This window comes from Pholis gunnellus (genome assembly GCF_910591455.1).
Source record: "Pholis gunnellus genome assembly, chromosome: 21".
Lineage (NCBI taxonomy): Eukaryota > Metazoa > Chordata > Actinopteri > Perciformes > Pholidae > Pholis > Pholis gunnellus.
Window position 1 is genome coordinate 7471952 of NC_136548.1, and position 22636 is coordinate 7494587.

At 45.1% G+C, this 22636-nt stretch overlaps 3 protein-coding genes across 3 annotated transcripts; 1 reads left to right on the plus strand and 2 right to left on the minus strand.

Moving 5' to 3' along the window:
* Positions 1–874: 874 nt before the first annotated feature.
* Positions 875–14545, plus strand: tecpr1a (tectonin beta-propeller repeat containing 1a). Its single transcript, XM_079182118.1, has 24 exons — positions 875–1010; positions 2167–2406; positions 2887–3069; positions 3177–3299; positions 3539–3658; positions 4252–4426; positions 4519–4619; positions 4750–4851; positions 5010–5158; positions 5976–6583; positions 6932–7077; positions 7193–7348; positions 7601–7750; positions 8031–8188; positions 8270–8500; positions 8772–8868; positions 9333–9412; positions 9537–9593; positions 10442–10616; positions 10920–11055; positions 11231–11323; positions 11421–11527; positions 11874–11993; positions 12241–14545. Exons 2-24 carry the CDS (start codon positions 2182–2184, stop codon positions 12379–12381), a joined length of 3633 nt encoding a protein of 1210 aa, XP_079038244.1. The 5' UTR covers positions 875–1010; positions 2167–2181; the 3' UTR covers positions 12382–14545.
* Positions 14546–14620: 75 nt separating this feature from the next.
* On the minus strand, positions 14621–16118 carry bhlha15 (basic helix-loop-helix family, member a15; the record flags this gene model as incomplete). The annotated part of the gene is made up of 2 exons (XM_079182031.1): positions 15947–16118; positions 14621–15247 (listed from the first exon to the last, which is right to left on the minus strand). Exon 2 carries the CDS (start codon positions 15185–15187, stop codon positions 14621–14623), a length of 567 nt encoding a protein of 188 aa, XP_079038157.1. The 5' UTR covers positions 15188–15247; positions 15947–16118.
* A 2463-nt stretch (positions 16119–18581) lies between these two features.
* LOC306713227 (serine/threonine-protein kinase LMTK2-like) lies at positions 18582–22636 on the minus strand (the record flags this gene model as incomplete). Its single annotated transcript, XM_079182875.1, has 4 exons — positions 18582–18973; positions 19666–19735; positions 19868–20103; positions 22630–22636. 4 exons carry the CDS (start codon positions 22634–22636, stop codon positions 18789–18791), a joined length of 498 nt encoding a protein of 165 aa, XP_079039001.1. The 3' UTR covers positions 18582–18788.

The following is a 22636-nucleotide window of genomic DNA, read 5'->3' on the forward strand; positions in this document are numbered from 1 at the left end:
GTTGATTGATCCTCATAGACCCTCCCGTGTGTGTAAGTGAAGCCATCGTAGTTATTGCTTCATGCTTTCTGCAGAGTACCTGCTCACTGTGTTGACCGATGTAGTCTTTTTTTTTCTCAATAAAACAAGGTAAAGCAAAAGTTTGCATAATTAGTGTTCGCTTTACTGCGGGTATATTTTCGTGGAATACTGGGATGAAAGCGACTACCTGTTTTTACTCTGTGATTTTAGAAGCTTATGAATATTATTAAACTAATTTCACAATCTAAAACGTTTTGCCACCTCTGGTGTTTAGTTTTGGTATATTGAGGAGCTCTCCTCTTAATTTTGATGCAGGGTAAGTACCAACTTTATCCTTATAGTGACCTCACGTAAATCACAGCTAAGCTTTGCACAGCTCCAACCTTGGCAGGCCTAATCAGCCACACAAATGAAATCACCTGTGTGTGAGTGCAGGGCTTTTAATCAATGAATCATATTTTATAAGCTGATTGTGTTGTCAGACAAATGTAGTAGAGTATTAAGTACTCAAATACTCAATCAAAGTACTGGTACCCAGAAATTGTACTTCAGTTCAGTAGTACCTGTATCATAACGCTGCTGTAGCGAGCAAATTTCCCCTTGCGGGATTAATAAAGTATCTATCCATCTATCCATCCATCTATCTATCTCTCTATCTCTCTATCTCTCTATCTCTCTATCTCTCTATCTCTCTATCTCTCTATCTCTCTATCTCTTACTTATCACCACTGTCATGAGCATATATTCAGGTTATGAGGCCAGCAGCGCCCCCTGCTGGATGCTGAAGCTACAAACACCTGCTGCCGGGAAAACAACCAATGGGAGCGAAGAAACAGCGACACTTCCTGTTTCACGTCGGACAGACGTTATGATGTGACTATCAGAGCGAAACAATTATGATTTAAGACAGCTTTTCATTCATTATCGCCCCGCTGAATGAGCAGCGGTGACTCCTGCGCCGGTTCACGGTTTATGAGAGGAAGCTCAAGGTTGGTGTGTTTGAACTCTCGTTCATTTTCTATTTCCAGAGGCTTATCGCCCAGTAAGCCTGCACCGACAGCGAGTGTTGGCGTCCAAGCCTCAAGCTGGTTTTATTGTACAGTAAGCGTGTGTTTGGAGCATTCACAGCGGAGCTACATTTCACACCTCTGTCATTCACACCTGCGGTGTCGTGCGGCTAATGTGTAGCTTGAGTTGTTGACACGTTGCTATGCAGCTACATACGTTATTATTCAGTAACACACCACCAATAAATACACATATTGCTGTTTATTTTGCTTGCAGCGTCGACGTGTCCTCACTTTCAGTGCCCAGGTATTCTTTGATAATCATTATTAGTATTATTATGAGCTGAATACACATATATTCAGAATATAGGTGACTGAGGAGACGCCTTTTAGCAGCAGCATCCCTGCCAGTTACGCAATGTTGTGACACGGAGACCAGCTGTTCCAGCGAGCATTCAGCGGTCCGTGCATGGTTTACTGTTGTCGTTTCACGTTTGCCATGCAGGCCTACGTGTTGTGAGGACACACACTGACCAGGATGTAGAACACATGGATTTGGGTCGTGGCCTGAGAAGAGGGGCAGAAGTGGTGTAAACAAACAAAAGAAAAACAAACACAGAGAGCACATAGAAAACAGGTGTCAATGACCAGGGTCCAGGTTCAGTCACGGCTATCTGGGACACTTGAATAGAGCACAGTCATCGTTGGCAATGTTATTTATAACAGCGGTGCTCCTCCTGTGGTACAGTAGAAGTGAGTGCATTAATGTCCCATGAGATCTCCCTGGAAGTAGAGACCTTTTTATCTGAATGGGAGCTTCCTGTCTAAATAAAGGATAAATAAGTAAATTAGTTAGTTTGAATGTGTTTATTTTTCCTCCCACACTTCAAATGTATGTTTTTTTTTTTGGGTATGTTATTTTATGACCACATCCACAACCACAATTTGATATACTTTAATGATGCAGTTTAGAAAAAAACGGTGTATTCGGTATGAATATTATTTCCAATCACACACTGCAACAAACATACAGATTATATCCTTGATGTTGTCATTCATTGTAGAGAAACGAAAACATTGTGTTACTTTAAAAGCCACATTATCTACATTCAGCCACTCTCTTCTTCCTGTTCCCCAGGTTCCCGGTGCAACCATGCCCGTCTCTCTGCTGTGGGCGGTGGACGTGTACGGGCGGGTCTACAGCCTGTCCACGGCGGGGCAGGTGTGGGAGCAGTGCCGCGATGCCCAGATGGAGTTTAAGCGCGTGACGGCAGCTCAGCAGTGCTGCTGGGGCATCGCCTGTGACAACAACATCTATCTAAACCTGCACGCTTCTGACCTGCCGGTGCGCTACCAGGAGGAGACCTACGAGAATCAAGTAATAGTATAATCGAAAATGTGGAGTTCCCCATCGAACATGTGTTATGTGTGATTGAGTGACTAAAAAAGCAAGTGTAACATCCTCATACAGCAGCGCCCCACTTCCTCTGTCGCTAACTCCAGCACGCACACTGTCAGCTGTGTGGCGCTCACAAGCACATTAGAAGTACGGTGAACCAGTTTTTAAGCAAAATACCACACACGGTGAAAGTGTACTGTATGCTGAACTGAAAGGGACCATCAGGTTGTTGTCACACCGCTGTGTACATTAGGTCGATACTGTACGGTGGCTGTTCTTGTGACTTCCTCTCCACAACATCTCACCACAAGTTCTCTTTTGGTATTTCACAAACGCAGTGAAATTGGGAGAAAAGGGGGCGCTTGGGTTCGATTGCGAGGTGCAACCGAGGTGAAAACAGTTGCTTGTTTTCGCCCTGTGTGTTCTCTAACATGCCGCCTCCGTCTGTCTTTCTGTCAGCGATGGAATCCAGTTGATGGTTTCTCGGACCGTTTGTTGCCAAGCGATCGCTGGCAGTGGAGTGATGTCACGGGGCTGCAGCACCAGCCTCTGGACAACTTCCGGCTTCCCTCCATCAGCTGGGAGTGGGAGGGCGACTGGCACGCGGATGAAAACCTGGAAGGAGAGCCCACAGAGAAAGGGGTGTGTGTCCAGATATTATTTTTGCTGGCATCTCCCTACTTCCTGCATCAGTTTCTGTCTTTTTGATTCTTGCCTTGTTGTAACGATTGAGGTGTTTGTATCTGCAGGGATGGACCTACTCCATGGACTTTCCCGCCACTTACACCAAAGACAAGAAGTGGAACTCCTGCGTCCGACGCAGGCGATGGCTTCGCTACAGGAGATACAAAGCCATGGACACCTGGGCTAAGGTGCGTTATACCGTGTGTGTGTGTGTGCGTGTGTGTGTGTGTGCGTGAGTAAAGCTTTCTGTTTGTTCACCTGCGGCCTCTCTTCCTGCGTGTGTGTGTGCGTGTGTGCGTGTGTGCGTGTGTGCGTGTGCGTGTGCGTGTGTGTGTGTGTGTGTGTGTGTGTGTGTGTGTGTGTGTGTGTGTGTGTGTGTGTGTGTGTGTGTGTGTGTGTGTGTGTGTGTGTGCGTGTGTGCTAACAGATCCCCTCGCAGCAGACGACTCTTCCAGATCCTTTCAGCGACATCAGCTGTGGAGGTTGGGAGATCAGTGACGAGCCCAGGGGCCGGCTGTCACTGTGGGCTGTGTCCCTGCAGGGCAAGGTACAGCTCACACACACACACACACACACACACACACACACACACACACACACACACACACACACACACACACACACAGACATGCAACACCCACCTCAGCCTTAGGTGTCCATGGCAATGTACTTCAAGTCTTGATTAGTTTGGTATTTGCAGGACTGTCAGTGACAGTGTTTACTGTTGTCTCATGCACACTACGACACATTTTCTTGTGTTTACCACAGTAAAAGAGCAATAGCCATCAATCAATGATGTATTCCACTAATACAGCATAACCAATAAAAGCTAGTTAACTACGTCAGCATATCTTGCAGCGTGTACTCCTAAACCTTTGCTGTCATGCAGCTCATAAAACCTGTGATGCTTTAAAAAAAATGATCTTTACTAACCGATCTAATGTAATTCGTTTGTCTAATCTCATGGATTTAAGATGTTGTGTTATATACACAAACACACACATACCAAGGATGACAGTATGTCAGTTTTGTTATTTTTTGACCTTGTGCCCATAGCAAGATCACACACACACACCCACACACCACCCACACACACACACACACTTACTGTCCTGCTATTGATCCTCCTTTTTTCTCCAGGTGTGGTTCAGAGAGGGAATCTGCCACCACAACCCTGAGGGCTCTTTGTGGGAGGAGATGCCTCTCCCCGGGGAGGTGGTCCAGATCAGTTGTGGCCCGGGGGATCTGATCTGGGCGGTGCTGTGGGAGGGGCAGCTCATTGTCAGGGAGGGCATCAGCCGAGACTGCCCCAAAGGTACACAGGCTCACTGGTGGGAGGGCGACGACGGCTTGTGTGTGATTGCGTTTATTGTCTGTATTGAGCGTATTGTTTTTCTTGCATGTCAGGTACCTCCTGGGCGGAGGTGGACTCTCCCAGTCCTGATGTGGGAGCCACACATGTAGCCGTGGGAGTCAACGTTGTTTGGGCTTTGACCAAGGACAACAAAGTAAGGAAACTCTGTAATGAACATATACCTTTCAATAAAACGGTTATCCTAATTAAGTGCAACTGTTTTCACACTAACAGATGTGTGTAAAGCTAAAGAGCACTTTCTCCCCATCCTCCTGCTTTGCCAGGTGTGGTTCAGACGCGGCGTGAACTCCCACAACCCCAGTGGCTCCGGCTGGATCAACATGGTGGGAGAAATGATCATGATCAACGTAGGACTCAACGATCAGGTGACCATGAGCCACTTGACATCATATCTTGCGTAAAACTGTAAGGAAGTAGCAAATCAAGTACCTTCCTTTCTGTTTGTTGCTTTACCATTACCACATGGCTCTTAGTGCGAGGTTATGGGATGTGGAGATTTTTAACCGATTGCTGTCGTGTGTAGGTGTTCGCTATCAGCTGTGAGGATCGGGCGGTGTACTTCCGACAAGGTGTGACTTCTAGCGAACTGAGTGGGAAAACCTGGAGGGCCATCAACGTCCCCCGAGACGGAGACCGGTCCCACTCCAGCGCCAGCGCAAGCAGCCTGCAGAGGTGGAGAGGCCTCAGTGAACACACACACACACACACACACACACACACACACACACACACACACACACACACACACACACACAGATACAAACAGATTTTAGACATTAGGGAGTGGGCTGCTGACATAAGGGGAGCCACACAATGTTCACTGTTTTCAAAGAGTCAGTTTAATAACAAATCAAACATTTATCATTAAATTAATATAATTCGTAAAACAGTGCATTATTATAGTAGACGACAGACAAGGCAGCAACCTCCGGGTCTGAAAAGTGAATCCAATGTGAAAGTGCCTTCAACTCCTCTGGTTGTATAGAAGTCAATGAGAAAATCACTCTACTTCTCACTTGATTTATTACCTCAGTAAACCCTGTAAAAAATATGTTTATGGTCTCAATCGCTCGATTCAAGTCTTCTTTAACACACCATGATGTTCATTTAGTGCATTATGGTCCCATTTCGAGATTAGGATTCAGGGTATGCTTAAGGGCGCGGCTGCCTTGTGATTGACAGGTCGCTACCACAGCGTTGTCCGGTCTGGAAGTTGTCTGCATTTTTTTGTCCTAGAACTTTAACCCTTTGTGTTTTCAGTTCATGAAAGTGAATTATAACATTTTGGTCTCCTCTCGTGTCACTTCTGGTTGCAAAAAAAAACAAGAAGGCCATGGGCAGAATGCTGAACTTGAAGCTTCAAAACCATGGTCCATAAACCAGTATAATCCACTTATATACAGTCTATGTTACAGACATACGTTTCCATGTCAATATGTATGCAATATTAAATTCATGCGGTTCCTCTTTCTCTCCCTCCATGTCACAGCGCTGGATGTTACTTCTGTGGTGAGGTGCGTGCTCAGTCAGTAGCGAGCGATGTGGAATCGGACACAGAGAAAGGATCTATAGATGGAGCCAGCCGCCTCGCCGCCTCCGTCTCCCCGGAGTCCTTTGTTGATGCCCCGACAGACCACTCTGACCAACCTGTAGACGCCCCCAAACCCCGCATTCCCAAAGTCACCAGCGACAGCTTCATCTCTGAACTCGTCTCTGACCGAGAACCGGGAAAGACCTCAAGGGAGGGCGGTCCTCCGGGTCCAGCTGTTCTGGAGGAGGAACCCATCCCCGGAGAAGAAGAGGTGGAAGCCCCCTGTGCTGGTGTAGCTCTCTCCTCCAGCCAGTCCGGAGGGCCTCTTGACCCCCAGTGGAGTAACGTTGACCTGGAGGAGGCGCAGGGCCAGCAGGCCCAGACTGGAGCGGTGGCGGACTCAGCTGACACATGCAGCTTGTCGTCGGTGGCCACGTACACTCTGGCCCTAGAGGACCAGTACGGGGCAGATGAGCACCCTCTGTGGGCGTGGGTCAGTGGAGGCGGCTGCTCTGTGGACAGTCACTCCCAACTCAACTGGTTTATCTGCTCTACGAACGCTTCATGTGAGTTGCATGAGATAGCTATCGAGTACATGATTAAGCTGTTGGACTCTACATTTTTTCAGCTTAATATTGAATCATTGCTTTGAAGAATTGAGGCTGTTCTGGAGGTAAAAAAGAGATCTAATTACACACAAACTACAGCTCATGTACGGTGGTGTAACATCATTATGCAATAACATCATTAACCCCAGAACACACAAAGAGAGGCTATTCATGTGACATCTGAGCTCCAAGGCTAGCATGACTACATCTTATTCCATGTCTGCAGGACACCCGTGGTGCATTTAGCCCATTTAGTCTCCCTTTCTGTTTTCAGTTTTTGATTTTTGTCCTTTCTGTCCTTCCCAGCTTTGGTCCAGTCAGTCCAGTCCATGAGTCTTTCTGTCACTCCAGCCCAGACGGCAGCCTGGCGGAGACAAATCTTTGAGCAACTCAGCGAGAGGACCAAACGAGAGATGGATAATTTCCAACATTATGAACAAGCCATAGAACAGGTACTTGCCATATGTTGAGAAGACGAGACCTGCCCAACAGCGGGATCTTCGGGATATTTACTCGTCTTTTCTAACGTCTGCTTTTATTTCTGTCTCTGGCTTTGTGTGGGTGCAGTCTGTGTGGGTGAAGAAGGGAACCATGCAGTGGTGGAGAGACTGGAAGCCACACAAGTGGATAGATGTTCATTTTGCCCTGGAGCAGTTCTCAGGACCAGAGGGCAACAAGGACGGCATCCTCTTCATCTATTACAACTTTCACGAGGAGAAGAAGGTGGGGGGTCGATTCGATCAATACCACTGGGGCAGTTTCATCAGCCTCCTCGGGGGAATTAGTTGTTTTGATAGTTTCACATTGACTGTATCTGTTAACGCAACGGAGATCTTCCACGATGGAATGAGTCATTTAAATGAGTCAGCACTGCTGTTCCTTTTTGGAAAAACTACTGCTTTTCTCTTCTTCTTTTTTTTAACTTTCTATCTACTTGTGTCGTCTCTTCTTCCCTCTGCTGTCACTTCTCTCCAGTACCTGCATGCCTTCGTCAACGAGGTCACCATCCTGGTTCCTGTGCTAAATGACTCCAAGCACTCTTTTGCCGTCTACACTCCCGAGCGGACCAAACGGAGGGGGCCAATCCGACTGGCAGCGGCCACAGAGCTGGAGATGCATGACTGGGTGCGTATGAATACTGCACAGCATATATGATCCCAGAAAACCAGAATGGTGCATACCAGTCTGCTAGGTGATCTAGATGCCCACATATGTCACACATGCCCACCATTTGATTTTGATTGGCTTCTTTCTGTCTCTTCTAATCTCTCTCTCTCTCTTTCTTTCTTTCTTTCTTTCTTTCCTTCCTTCCTTCCTTCCTTCCTTCCTTCCTTCCTTCCTTCCTTCCTTCCTTCCTTCCTTTCGGACCCGACCTGTCTGCCTTCACCTCGTTCCCGATTTGAAGCTGGCGTTGTTGAGTGTCTCTTGCTGCAACTCCAGAGGGATCCAGGGTTCTCCCTCTAAGCAGGCCGTCTGGTCCGTGACCTGTAAAGGAGACATCTTTGTCAGTGAGCCCTCTCCTAGTCTGGAGGCCATGCCTTACCCCACCCCCTGCGACCAGATGTAAGAATAAGAGTCACTCAGTTTTAATATTTGCCCTCTAATCCCTCAGCCTTCCTGAAGCATTTATTCCTTTTTGTGCAGGTTCTGGCGGCAGGTTGGAGGTCACCTACGGGTGGTGGAGTGCAACAGTGTTGGCATCGTGTGGGGGATTGGCTACGACCACACTGCCTGGGTCCACACGGGGGGCTATGGAGGAGGCTTCTCCCAGGGACTGGCCAGCAGCACAGATAACATTTACACGCAGGTGGATGTCAAGAGTGTCTACATCTATGAGAACCAGAGGTGGAACCCTGTCTCCGGCTACACCAACAGGTAGAGTGTAACGCTGAGATTCATCTTCAAGAGGGGAAGTTTGTACTTTAACCACTGGCAGTTGTGAAATACATGTTTTGATTAGTAGAAACTGTTGGAAATAGCCAGGCTAAGACAGCCGACTGCGTCTACATTTACACCAGGGAGACTCAAAAATGGTCCCATTTAGGAACCGTGGGGAAATTGCAGACAGCTAGAGTGCATGTTGTTTTGTAATGTTTGATTTGAAATACAAAGTCACGCATGACTCATTTAAAGTGTTTTATTTTAGAGGGCTCCCTACAGACCGCTACATGTGGAGTGATGCATCAGGACTACATGAGTGCACAAAAACAAATATGAAACCCCCCTCCCCTCAGTGGACATGGGTAAGTACAGCTACACACACACACACACACACACACACACACACACACACACACACACACACACACACACACACACACACACACACACACACACACACACACACACACACACACACACACACACACACACACACACACACACACACACACACACACACACACACAGTAGGACAGGGATTCTTAAAGTGGGGTCCGTGAAAAGTATTTATTAATTTAAGGTCTTTAGCTTCTGTACTGTTACGTATTCCTGTGTAAAGAATTGAAATTATATCCTTCGCAATCTAACACATTTATACTCTTGTTCTTCACATAACTAACTCCCTGGTATATTCTTGTGAGAGATCCTTTGTGCTGAAAAAACATTGAGAATCGCTGCACTGAATTCCCTGTGGTTCACAGATTGTGTGTCGCCAGAAATACTGATGTGTTCACAGTGTTTCACTTCCCGTATTTGCTGTTTACAGGTGTCTGACTGGGCCATTGACTACAGTGTCTCTGGCGGGACAGACAGAGAAGGCTGGCAGTATGCAGCTGATTTTCCAGCGTAGGTTTCATTTGCCATTCCTCTGTTGTTGTTTTTTCAAACTATGCTGCCCTAATAGTTTTGATTTGAATTAATTTTTTTGTTCTACAATCCGCTCTTTCCTCTTCCCCATCTCTCCGTGCAGGTCATACCATGGCCATAAAACACTGAAGGACTTTGTGCGTCGCAGGCGATGGGCCAGGTACTATAAACAGCAACTCTGTCATATACGTATTTGCACAGCAGTTTGACAGTCGATAGCGCACTCGACATTTGCAGTTTTTGTCTGTCTGTCGATTCTTTTTTTAAAAGTCAACACAGAGCAGACCGATTTTGTAGAGCAGAGAGAAAGGTCAGTGTGGGAAAAATATATTTGCTGATCAATCTGTAGACAATACATAACAAATGTATTCACATGCTAATCACATGTATCTTTAGATAGTATTGGATGTGTGACTAATGTGAAATATATATATAGAGGTGCTGGACACAATTAAAGGAGCATCTTTACAAGCCTCATCATCATTTTAAGCCTTACAGATAAGATGCCGTGAGCAGAAATACACAAACTCAAAGATCCTGACTGTTAATAAAAGACCAACAGAGCCAGAACATATGGCATTTAATTTGACTTTAAAATGAACTCAAAAACGTATTAAATGTTTAACTGCAGAACTCACTTTGCTACAAATTGTTGGTGTAATTTAAAGCTGCATTTTAGGAGATTTCCGTAAGTGTCACTGAAAAGTCTCACGTCCTGTGGGAAACTCAAGCAATCGTACACCAACATCACTCGCAGTTGAACTGTATTTACTGGTAACATCTACCTGTGTACCAGCGATGAAAGAGTGGAAACATAATGCAGCACAATGTAGAACAAAATAACACCAGCAACGCATGGTTTCAACTTTCCAAATGAGAGTGTACTATAATTCAAAATAACTTCTGCCTGGATGAAGTAATGAATGGCTCTTTTTGGCACATGTCATACACGGATATTGCGATTAGGAGCACCTGTGAGCTTTGTGTTTTTTTTATCCTCCTGCACAGGAAGAGTAAGCTGACCACCACAGGGCCCTGGCAAGAAGTCCCGCCCATATCCCTGATCGATGTGACCATCCTGCCTTGTGCAGCGCAGAGCAGCGTGGACGTGGTTCCTCTGTGGGCGATCAGCAACAAGGGAGACGTGCTCTGCAGACTGGGAGTCACCACACTGACACCCGCTGTGAGTCACCTTTACGGCACAAATCTAGACAAAGACATGAACAGGTCGAACACCATTTAGTGAGTCACCCGTAAACATTCACAGCCATTTCCCTGTTCTCAGGTCAGTCCCAAATTGTCCTTCCCTGCTTTTAACTGTGTCTGGGATCCTTTTTTTATCATATCCTTTAGTCCTAATGGAGGCTTATCGTGCATGACTCTGATACAAGAGTGCAGTGGGACATCTTTTATGTCTGATTCTTGAAAAACATTTTTAAAGTACTCGGGAGGGGATTGTTCTAACGTCCCCTTGTTGCTCACTCAGGGATCCTCGTGGCTCCACGTGGGAACTGACCAGCCTTTCAAGTCCATCTCGATCGGGGCTGCCAGCCAGGTTTGGGTCATCGCCAAGGACGGTTCTGCCTTTTACAGGGGATCTGTGTCTCCACAGAGCCCAGCAGGTCAGCAGGAGAACCCGTGTGTCATTCATGCATCTGTCCGGTTTGAATCTAAAACATTAAGATTTGCTTAAAAATCAGCAGAGTTAAGGACGCTAAAATGTGTCGGCTTCTGAAACCTGCAAACAAAGAGGATTTTTGACTTCTCCAGTATTAAGTGTTGTGTCTCCCCCTGCAGGAGACTCCTGGTACCACATCCCCTCCCCGGCCAAACAGAAGTTGAAGCAGGTGTCTGTTGGGAGGACATCAGTCTACACTGTAGATGAAAATGGTAAAAAAACGATTGCATTGGTATTTAGAGCTTATGCAAACATTGATTATTAATAAGTGGATACCTGATAGTTGTGTTTCTTGGATTTCCTGTGCAGGTAACCTGTGGTACCGCCAGGGTGTGACCCCAAGCTACCCTCAGGGCTCCAGCTGGGAACACATCTCTAATAATGTACGCAAGGTCTCTGCAGGGCCTCTGGACCAGGTCAGTACCAGGACAATGCCTTTTCACTGTTGACCTCCTGTTGTCACAGTAAACCATAGAGTTGGATGTGACAGCCGTTATATTAGCTATATCAGCAGTCATGATCCTTTTTTTTCTGATGCCACAATCTGTTGATTTGATATTCTATGTTGTATGAAAGACTGTTGAAAGACATTTTTGGGGCATTGAAGTTCAGACTTGAATGTGAGTCGTCTTTTTATTATTTGGAACTCCTTACGTGAAAGTATGCGGCTTTGACGAGTGATTCAGAATACATGTGCTGCTTTGAGATCATAAACAACCCTTTAATGATTTAGATTGTTGTTGTTTTCTTGTTTTGGGGTAGGTGTGGATCATAGCAGACAAGGTGCAGGGCAGCCAGAGTCTGAGCTGTGGAACAGTGTGCCATCGACTCGGGGTCCAACCTGTGGAGCCTAAAGGACAGTCGTGGGACTACGGCATTGGGGTAAGGCACCAAAGAAACTCTGCTGTGTGACTGTGTTGTCAGGGAATCAAAAGAGTCTTGAATATTGTATTGTGGCTGATGTAGGCAGTAATGTTAGTGTACAGTGTTTTGTAGCAGATCGCAGGCTGTCAGCAGATGTTGAGGCAGCGGATTGGGCTGCAGGAGGACGTTCAATCCTTTCTTTTGTGCTCAGAACCAGACAGTGAATATGTTTACTTGCAACAAACACACAATCTCTTTTTTTTAGGGTGGATGGGACCACATCACAGTGAGAGGAAACTCCATGGAGCCGCCCCGCGTCCATCTTCCCTCTCGGACAGCCCCAGCTCCTCAGAGCCCCCTCCCCGTCAGGAACACGGAGGTCAACGGCAACGCTGTGGGATGTTAGACACACTCGTACTGTACATAGCCTCCCTAAAACCATATGACCTTTGTGGTAATATGCAGTTTGTAGTCTGTAGTTCTAGTGCTTCTACTTTTTAACACTGGAGCAGCAGCGATGATAATCCAGCTCCAGACTCTAGAGGACGGTCTTCACTGCAATCAGTGCAACAGAGAGTTGTGACTTTTGGACTTTCAGAACAATCTTAAATGTTGAGTCCTTTTCTCCGAAGACAATTTATAGTCGATCGACCCAAATATCACTTTTTACTAAGCTGTACGGGCATTTCTGTCTAATTTAGTTTTTCGTCACTGACATTGAACTTGATGGTCTTAATGGATTTCCTTATTTATTTATCAGGCTGTTGGTTTCTGTGTATAGAGTACCTCATGTAAGTATTTTAAAATGAATTATGTACTTAACTTACTTAGTTGCTTAGCTGCTAGACTGTCAGCTCCAGGGCTAGAGTGAAGCCTGATTATTCTGAAGAATTGATAACAGGCTAGAGCAAAGCAGGACAATGTTTTGATCCAGACGTCACAGGCTGCTAATCTGACACACGTGTATGATTTTATACCACGGACTGCAGCATCTGTGTATCCCCCCCATTGGTTTCTAATGCGCGCAAACAATCCAGACAATTGTTTGCGAGCCAGAGAATCCAACTATGTGTTCTGGCTGAAATCAAGGCAAGCAACCCAAAACATATGTTTTCTGCAAGCTGATGTCTGTTTTATTGGTGTAACTGAGACCCTAACATCTTGGGGGGGGGGGTTACTTTGTATTTTTTCAGGACATTTTAAGGTTTTCCCACTTCAAAGGACTCTTGAGTGTTTTTTGGAGCCAGCGTGTAGCAGCTGTAACAAGACCTGCACTGGCTTTATTTACCTGTGGTTGTTGCTGCTTGCCTTATACAAACAGGGAACTAATGTTTTATAAGGATTTTAATGTTATTTTCTAAAGAAATGTTATAATTTGTCTGTCGTCTTGGAGTATGTGCAATGGTTAACGATGTAAATGAGGGAATCGTGAGGATTACTTGTAAAAGTCTTGTGGTTGAACCTTCCTCTTTCTCAGGAGAATATGTGCATGCTGTCTACTTCCTGATGGTAGTAGAATGACTGAGCAATTAGAAAAAAGAAAAAAAAAAACCACTATATTTTTGTTATAAGTCTGTAAGATATTCATATTATACAATAAGTATATTCGTTGCTGCAATGGTGAAATGCAGCCGTTCAGGCATCCATTCATGTTAACGGTCGGCTAAATTCCCTCATTTCATGATGCGCTGTCTAAATATGATCCAGCCTTTGGAAATGTTGAAAGTGTACAGAGATCGGTCTCTTTTATCTGTGTATAACTAACACTATGTTACTGTAGCGTGCAAACACATCAGTGCTATTGACATGGTGGAGTACTTTTCTCAAGTGTTGTGCCTGGTCAAAGTAACAGTCCTTGTCAATAAATAAATGTGTTTATTGATAATAACTCCCCAAATAGCGTCTGCTGATCTTTTTCACCACGAGGAGACACGAAGAATTCGCATTAACACACACTTTAAATATCGTCTTTGCCCTCCAGCTACGGGCGCGCAACCTGCAAGAAGACACATGTTCTGAAATTGGTAGATTGTCTTGGTGAGCAAACACACTTTCTACCTTCGACATGTCAGTATTCAGGCCTGCCGCTTGCCTTTCCTCTTCCTCCTCGATGTGACAGTTGTGACTAGAGGCGATATGCGCTCAGCAGGTTTCTCAACAGAAAACACACAGACGATCACAAGATAACACAAAAGAGAACAAGTTGCTGCCCTGGCTCAAACCGTAGAAGATGAGAACTAGAGAGACAGAATGGCGAAAGATTAGCCCTGAGTACAATAACAGATAAGTCTTCATCACCACAATCCATCTGCTCTTCACCGTCCTGGTCTGCAGTCTTTTTGTCTGCGAGGTGAATTGTGCTCAAATCATTTCATGCTTTGCATGAAGTTCTAGTCTAGACAGGCCACCTCTGGCTATGGTCAAGTATGGGTTCAATATCAGAGGTCCATGATCTGGAACAGCACCCACTTCCTGCAGAAGAACCACATCTGAGCAGACCCCAGAGCAGTGCACCTCAAGGACCTGGATATGGTTCGAGATTTGGCCCTAAAGCGCACCCCACACCTCTCTCTGCCTTGGAGACGACCCCCCCCCCCCCCCCCCCCCCCCCCCCCCTGGTCTCCCGAACCACCTTGCAGCCACTGTTAGCTGCGCTGGCTGAAGCTGTGCATGTGGGTGAGGTACTGGGTGAGATCATCCTCCCCCTCCTCCTCCTCCAGGTGCTGCTGGTAGCACTGGAGCAGCTTGGCGGCGCTGGCCTCTGACGGGACCCCGCCGGCTGGCAGGCAGTCCCCCGACATGTCCACGACGACGGTGGTTAAGGCTTTGATGTAATTCTTCGCCAGGGTCAGTGTCTCGATCTTGGACAGCTTCTTGTCGGTGTTGACGTGGGGGATGGCCTCGCGCAACGCTTGGAAGGCGTTGTTGAGTTTGTGCATGCGCTGGCGCTCCCTCTCGTTGCTCTCCAGTCGCCGCGCGCTGCGCTCCTTGGTGCTGGAGCCGTGCTGCCTGCGCCGCCGGCCTCCACCTCTTTTCCGCTTGCCGTCCCCGCCCCTCAGCGACCCCCTCCAGGAGCCACCGATCCGGACCGAGGCCTCCGAGCCCTCCTGCTCGCTGGAACCCGGTTCTGGTTCTGTGTCCGGTTCTAGATCTGGCTCAGGGTCAGACCAGGTCCTCCTGGTCGGTTTCACAGCCTTACCTTTGGACTTCATCCTGTGGGCCTCCTTCACCTTTCGCTCTGCGACAGTGTAGTTCTCACAGCTTCAACAGGCCTGGAAGAAAAGATGGGAATGTGGGAAAAACGTTGTGTTTCTTGAAATATATTTCTGCATTTTAACAAGTATTTTCATACAGTCTTCTCCCAGTCGGCAAGTCATCCCCAATTCCTGTATAAGAGCTCTCTCCAAGTCAAACGGCCCAGCATCCTGTTGTATCTAATCAGCCTCTTGCAGTGAGAAAACTCCATGATGTTGGTCTGTTAATCTACGCCTCTCTTATCCTCACGGCCCTGCGATAATGCCCGTTTCAAGGTTACACTCACAAAAACACAGAGACCAGCCAAGCACTGAAGCTAATTCACCTCCAACGCTCTTCATTATACCCAGTAGATGGTATTGATGAATGAACTTCTCGAAGTCAGTGGTGTTTGCTGTATAGCTTTAGTTGAGTGTTTTCCACAGTATAAGTCTAAACCATATTATCAAATACGGTAATGTGCTGAAACTGGTCAAACGGTTCAGATCAAACTGTTTTACATAGATTAGTGCACATAATAAAAAGAGGGGGGACATAGAGTAGGCTATATCTCCATCAACATCCCTCTCTTTATTTTCCTAAACCAATATGACCCATATTAGTGTAACTGATATGAGATTAAACAGGCAAAAGTCCGTTTCCATCGCTGTAGTAAATGATAGCAGCAGCCATTAAAGTGAATAAAACAGCTTAAGTAGAACATGTTAAAGCCTTACCTTGGGAGTTGAACTAACTTTCCTCCTCCTCAATGTGTTTACAGAAAAATCGTCACCATGCAGCCGGTCATTCAACGCACCATCATGTAAAGTAAAAAGAGCGGAGAGAGCAGCAGAGCGTCGCCGTGCAGCAGACACACACAAACACACAAGGCACACACACACACACACACACGCGGGCAGATAACTGTCACATGCGAGCTACCTGTAACTGACTGATGTCCACGTCGCGCTGCTCAGCCAATCAGAGAGCGAGCCCACTCCCTCCGGCTCTGTGCGCTGCCCAAATGTCCCGAGCTGCCTCTGCGCGATGTCTCTAAACTACAATAAATACTCTTCATTTGAACTGCGGTGTACAAAAAATGAGCTGTATTCAATTGAAGAGAAAGGAACTTAATCAAATACACCACTCGGTGGTGGAAAAGGTATTCACATAATTCACTAAGAATAAGTGAACAATAAAAAATACTTACTATAAGAACACATTATACATGTAAAAGTCCTGTATTACAAGATTTATGCTCATTACTATTAATGCATTAAGCAGCACTTTAATGTTGTATTAGGTCGAGGTATAGCTTATTTTAATATTGGGTAGTTTAATCTGTGTCAATGCATCATATAAACAATCTTATCAAATGGTTTTGTGTAAAATCCAAAGAAACAGTTATTAAATAAACGTAGTAGTGTAAATATTACAATAATACTCTCGGAAATGAAGTGGAGTAGAAGTATGAAGCAGCATAAAATGGAAATAAAGCACAAGTGCCTCAAAAGTAGGCTACTTGTTATTGGCTACTTACTTTTGTGGAGATAATCAGCATAGACTTTAAAAGATTCAGTGTTTTCCTTCCAAAGGTTAATATTATCATAGCAGCACCATAGTGTTACAGACTCCATTAAAAGACTCAATCATTTACATTATTGCCGTTATTTGGCACATATTGTAAGGGGTTTAATGAGATATAGTCGACAGAGTCAGAAGCACTACATTTAGCTTTCTCGTCGACTCCTTTAACTCGAAGCAGTTAACATAATTTCCATTGTGGCTTATCGCCTTCCACTGCTTCATTTGAATACAGTCCTCCAGGCTACACCTTAATGTACAGAAGCAGGGCCAGGTCTCATTGACACTTTGTCACATTGTTTACCTGACCAACAGTTTTAAACGTATGAGACTGCACTGTGGTTGTCCTATAGCATAATACAGATACAACTACTGTAAACCCAGGAAACAAGTAACATTATCTTCTTAAAATAGTCACCCACACAACCCTCAGCCATTTGCATGTGTGCTCTGAGGTAATGTCCGTTTGACCTGGAGGCCCAAGCACAACTGCTGGCAGTTTGGATTATTTGCCCTTTCCTGCTGTGATAGATAGTGGAGTGAGTCAGGCTGGTGTCATGGCAGTGAGATATACCGACTGACCATTCATCCGTTTCTGAAATATTTTTTTCAACTAAGGTAACTTAAAATGAAAATGGTACGAACACATTTCAAGAAAAGTTGCTGTGGTCAATAGTTGACCATTTGCTATCATAAATTAACTAAAAGTTCTTAAACGTTTCAGAAATGCATTTAAATAGGTTTAATAATAATACGGTTTGAATGCTAATGCTGCTAATATTGGTCTTCTTTCTACGTATGTATACACATCACCTTTATGATTTCTAAGAAAATATAATGTGTAGCAACAGTAAGTCAAATGTTTTATGAATTAATTAGGGGGAAATGTGGCAAGTTCTCTTTTCAGCTATTGTCAATATAACCCTAACGCTGATATGAGAATATCACAAACATGGAACAACAACAATAATGTACAGGTGTGACGCTCCCAGCTCTTAGAGCCAGACATGGTTAGCTTTTGGTGTCCTTGAACAGCTTGTGTGTGTGTGTGTGTGTGTGTGTGTGTGTGTGTGTGTGTGTGTGTGTGTGTGTGTGTGTGTGTGAAAACTAAGACTGGTCCTGCCAGGTTCGCTATTTCCTCCTCAGGTACACTGTATCTAATCAACCAAACCTCGCTGATGCTGGCTCTGTGGAAACACTATCTATTACTTTTAGTTTGTTCAGTTTCTGGCTCCATTGGCCCTCAGGCTTACACTGTTTATTCAGTCACAGCTGCTGATAAATTCAGAGCTGAATACACTTCAGTAATGAGGCAAGCAAACAGGGCCTCCACAAGTATGCTCCGTTTAAGCAAAACAAACTGTCTAAACAACATATACTCCTCGTATTGATTCAACCTGGAACTTGTTGAAAACAACAATTTAATGATGAAATGTGATTCCAGACACAGATGACAATTTGTTTTAAAGTTTATTGACTGGAACAGCTCAGGTCCAAGGACACAACCTGGCACAAAAAGCAGCTTCCAAAGATGTTTGCAGCTGGAATGGTACCAGCACCGTTACGCAACACACCACAGCCATGTGATCCTTTCTTACCAACAACTGTGAAAGCTGAATGCACTGACACACAGTCCTGCGTGGCTGTGATGTCACGAACGGCAGGTGCTTTTAATCCATTTGGAGCGGAGAGAGAGAGAGAGAGAGAGAGAAAAAAAAAAGCCATTAAAAATCCGTGACTCATCATAAAAGAGGAGGGAGGTGGGGAGATGAGTTAGAGGTGAAGATCTGGTCGATTAGTCAGTTTTTCCATGAGGCCAAGGCTGGCTGTCTGGAAGAAAAACAAGTGTGGATGTCACGTTAGGCCATGGTGACAGTGAGGTGGCCTTTTGGCTGACAGCAGACGGTGTGATGGAAAGGCTGCGTTTGACCACCACTGTGTCCTAAAAATCAGCACCTACACCTGTGTGTGTGTTTGTGTAGATGACTCTTTATCTCACAGCTCAAGGTCTGACTCAGTGACATGGGTGAGGAACAGGCAGGTTTGGGACAGAAAGAATCGCCGGGACAGAGCAGTGCTGCTCTGTGTCGGCAGGGACGAGGTGTGTTGCTGAGAGCGTCCGACACACTGAAAATGGCAGTTCTTCTCCAAAGCTGAAAAGTCATCGTCCCACTCCAAGCCTGCAGGCAAAAAAAACACACAATTAGAAACAACCGAGTGGCAATAGCCCTGCAGCATCTGGGATTAGCAGGATTTACACACACTAAAGTTTGTTAACCATCGTAGTGTCCCGCCCGGATCTGGTAACAATATAGTCAGAGGCCTCTTAGACTTAAGTAGTTAGTCAAATAATTAAATGAGAAAAATCCACATTGCAGGCCAAGTTTGAGAGTCGAGATGTTACCTTCTTTATCAATAAATAACAAATGTATTTATTTTCAGAAAATATATGTAAAGTTCAGAAAATGGTATACCATATTCACTTCAGTAAAAGTTGCAATAACACACTGTTGTCGCCATTATGAGGGAAATTCTTGTGTCATTAATGTATGCATGTTATACACTGTTGGATAGTTTGATCTATAACGATGCATCATATTTCATGAGCTCATCATATATATTATGTTTGTAAAATCTTGAGTTCTAAGGCAACTGGTCACTATAGCTGTGAGATAAATGTCCAGTAAAAAGTTTCCCTCTGACTTGTAGATACTATAAAGTGGTATGAGATGGAAATACTCACGTATTCTTAAAACTCTTCTTACATTAAGTAAGAGTAAATGTTCTTCGTTGCTTTACAACAGTGCAAAATGGTCGGCCGTGTTAAGTTTAAACGTGGGATAAAACATGCAAAATCACTTAAAAATAGTACCACTGTCTTCGAATGTGACGTCTGGCAGAGATGTGTAGGCCTCAGAGTGCAGCTCCAAGGTGGGACTCTCCTAAGAACAGTAGCAGTGGGAATCAAACAGGGAACAAAGGAAGCGTCATAGCCTTGGCTTGGCTCAACAGAGTGGTCAGTGAGTAAACCCACCGAGCTATAGTGTAACAGACAAAAGGAAAAAAAATAGTACCTGATCGAACAGGTAGACCATGACGTCATCCTCGAAGGACACGCTCTTCCTCTTTTTTACTTTGGCGTCACTCCCAGGCAACACTCCTCGAGCGTCACAGGATTTCAGACGACTTCTGAGGTCGTGAAAATTGTCTCTGATAACAAGTTCGTGTTGATTCCCGTTAGAGTTGCTGGTGTTTGGACCGTGGGCGGCACTTAACGCACTGTCATCACTGATGTGCCGACCAGTATCCCCTACAGACAGATTACAATCCTCAGTGTAGCAAATATCACCAAAACGTTGCAGCGGTATGTCCACATCACAGAAAATGATAAACCTATCATTCACACTGTCCTGCTCGGTCACAATGTTTGAATTATTTTTGATAAAACTAAAAATGTCTTGCAGGTTTAAAACAAGTCTCGTCCACGGGGCCTCCTTTGGGCGCTCTGAGACGTAAGAAGCTAAAGAAGTGAGCGTAGAAGGACGCGGCTCCTCTGGAAGACAGCAAAGGGGAGGGGAGGTGGAGAAAGGTGGCGGTCGCGTCGCCATGCTTGATCTGCAGCCACTGTTTCTCCAAAGCTGAGATGCTGCACTTGCTCTTCGATCAAAGACGCAGGTGACGGCCTGCAGCTCTTCATCGGCCTGGATCGTCTCCCCCGAGGATACCAACAGCTGGAGCTCTTCATTCCTGTATGATGCACAACTTGTATTATGGGCTATTTCAACTGGTTCTGTTCGTCATCTTGCAACAGGACATTTTTGGAGCTTAGCGAGTAATTCCAATACTTATTTTTGTAATAGTGCCCATTGTTCCTCCTGGTAAAAGGCCCTTTTCACTGAATACATTTTTGACATGTCACGTTAGGAAAAGCACAGGTGTAAGTAATCAAATTAACGACAGCTGCATTTAATTTAAATCACTTGAACGGTACAGAGCTGTCGTTACTGTTGTTAGTAACACCTGTGCTTTTCCTGCTGTGACAAAGTCAAAATGTCTGCTGTGGAAAAGGCCTCTGATAATATTTTAGACAGAAAACAGACACTTCTTTCTGGTGAGTGCAACATTGTCATATCCGATAGCAGTGACGGACAAAACTACAAAAATAACACCCATGTTGTATAGAGCAGAATTATACTTTAAAGGCATTATGTTATAATGTGGCAGTTACCAACTTAACGGCTATAATGGATATTTTTACAATGGATCAAATGTTTAGCTATGGTCCAAAACTTTTGTTTCACTCTTGCGTCATTTTTGGCCTCAGCCGGCAGCTGTTTTCAATGAAGAAAGCTCTAAAAGCGCACTGAACAATACCTATCCCCAGCAGACTGACACAGTCAGCGACTATAGCTGGTGAACATAGCGGAGGATTTAGCAACTAAAGATCCAGAAATGTCCCTCAGGAGAGGGTAGAGACCAAAAACACAGAGCTAAACGAGAGTGAATAATGGGCTTACAATTGGCCAGAAACCAGATGCAGATGAGATTCGGTCGCACCTTGTCTAAGTTTGACTCTTCCACAGGTTATGTTAGCTGTAGAGGACTAATCTTTAGCCTGGTCTGGGTTTAGATAGCTTGGTTAGAACTTACAGTAGGGAATTATGTATTTGACGGTTATATTTGAGGAGTAGTTATCAATATCAGAGTAACATAAGCTAGTTTTAAATGGCACCAGCAGAAGTGGCAATTGTCACTCGACGACATGCTGTTTGCAAGTGGCACATATCAAAGAGAGTCTTTGTGTCGTACCAATAGTCAACACTGTTGGTGGCATATACCTTTTTGGGGTTAATGCCCAACACTGAAAGTCACTTGCATGTTTTAGTTTCTGGCCGAAGGGTTCTTGGTTGTGGTTGGTGTGCATCGGCTGGCCCTTTGACCTGAGATTATAGTCTCTGTCTGAAGATAATCTCCTTTAACAAACAAACATATTTCCATGGCAATGTCTTCTTTCTCTCTCTCTCTCTCTCTCTCTCTCTCTCTCTCTCTCTTTTTGATCCATTTGACATTTTAAGAGGTGAGCTGCAGTGCACAGGCCGCCCCACAGGATGTACTCAAACTGATTCGTCAGCCTTTGTGAAACGCGCACACAAACACGCACACGCACACACACACATTATTTGGCCACTCACTCCTGAGCCTGAATAAATATCGGGGACCCATCCATCCGCGGAGACAAAGGCAATAGGAAACTTTCAACGCTCTGCAGTAACCTAGCAACCGCTGGATGAGTGACTCAGGAGAGGAAGAGAGGAGCTGACTCACAGCAGCTGTGACGTAAAGGATGTAAAAGGACACACACACACACACACACACACACACACAGCTGTATGGTCTCACACACACATGCAGTAGGCCGTGAAGCCTGTAAACTGCCCTTTTTTCGGGTAAATTAACACCTCGCTGTGTAACAGGTGGAGGGGCTCAGGGGAAAAACAGATTACAGTCACTTCCAAACGACCAATACACACTCAAATCCCCACAAAACATCCAAAGCTTCCATCAGTGATAGATCTAAATAATACCTTTTCTTAATTCCTTTGTCACTGCACCTCCTTTTAGAAATCCAATTCAAACCATCCAGTGAAATCACCAACGTAGCTCCGTCCCCGAAGTATTTCAACTCTGTAAAAAAGAGAGAGGGACAAGTCTATCATCTGATGTGCATTGCCCTGCATTGCATCCTGCTGCATCGTGACGTTGCACAATGTGTTGCAACACGTTTTAATCTCTCTGCGCCCAACCACGCATGACACCAGCATATTTCTCTTCCTACCTTGCAT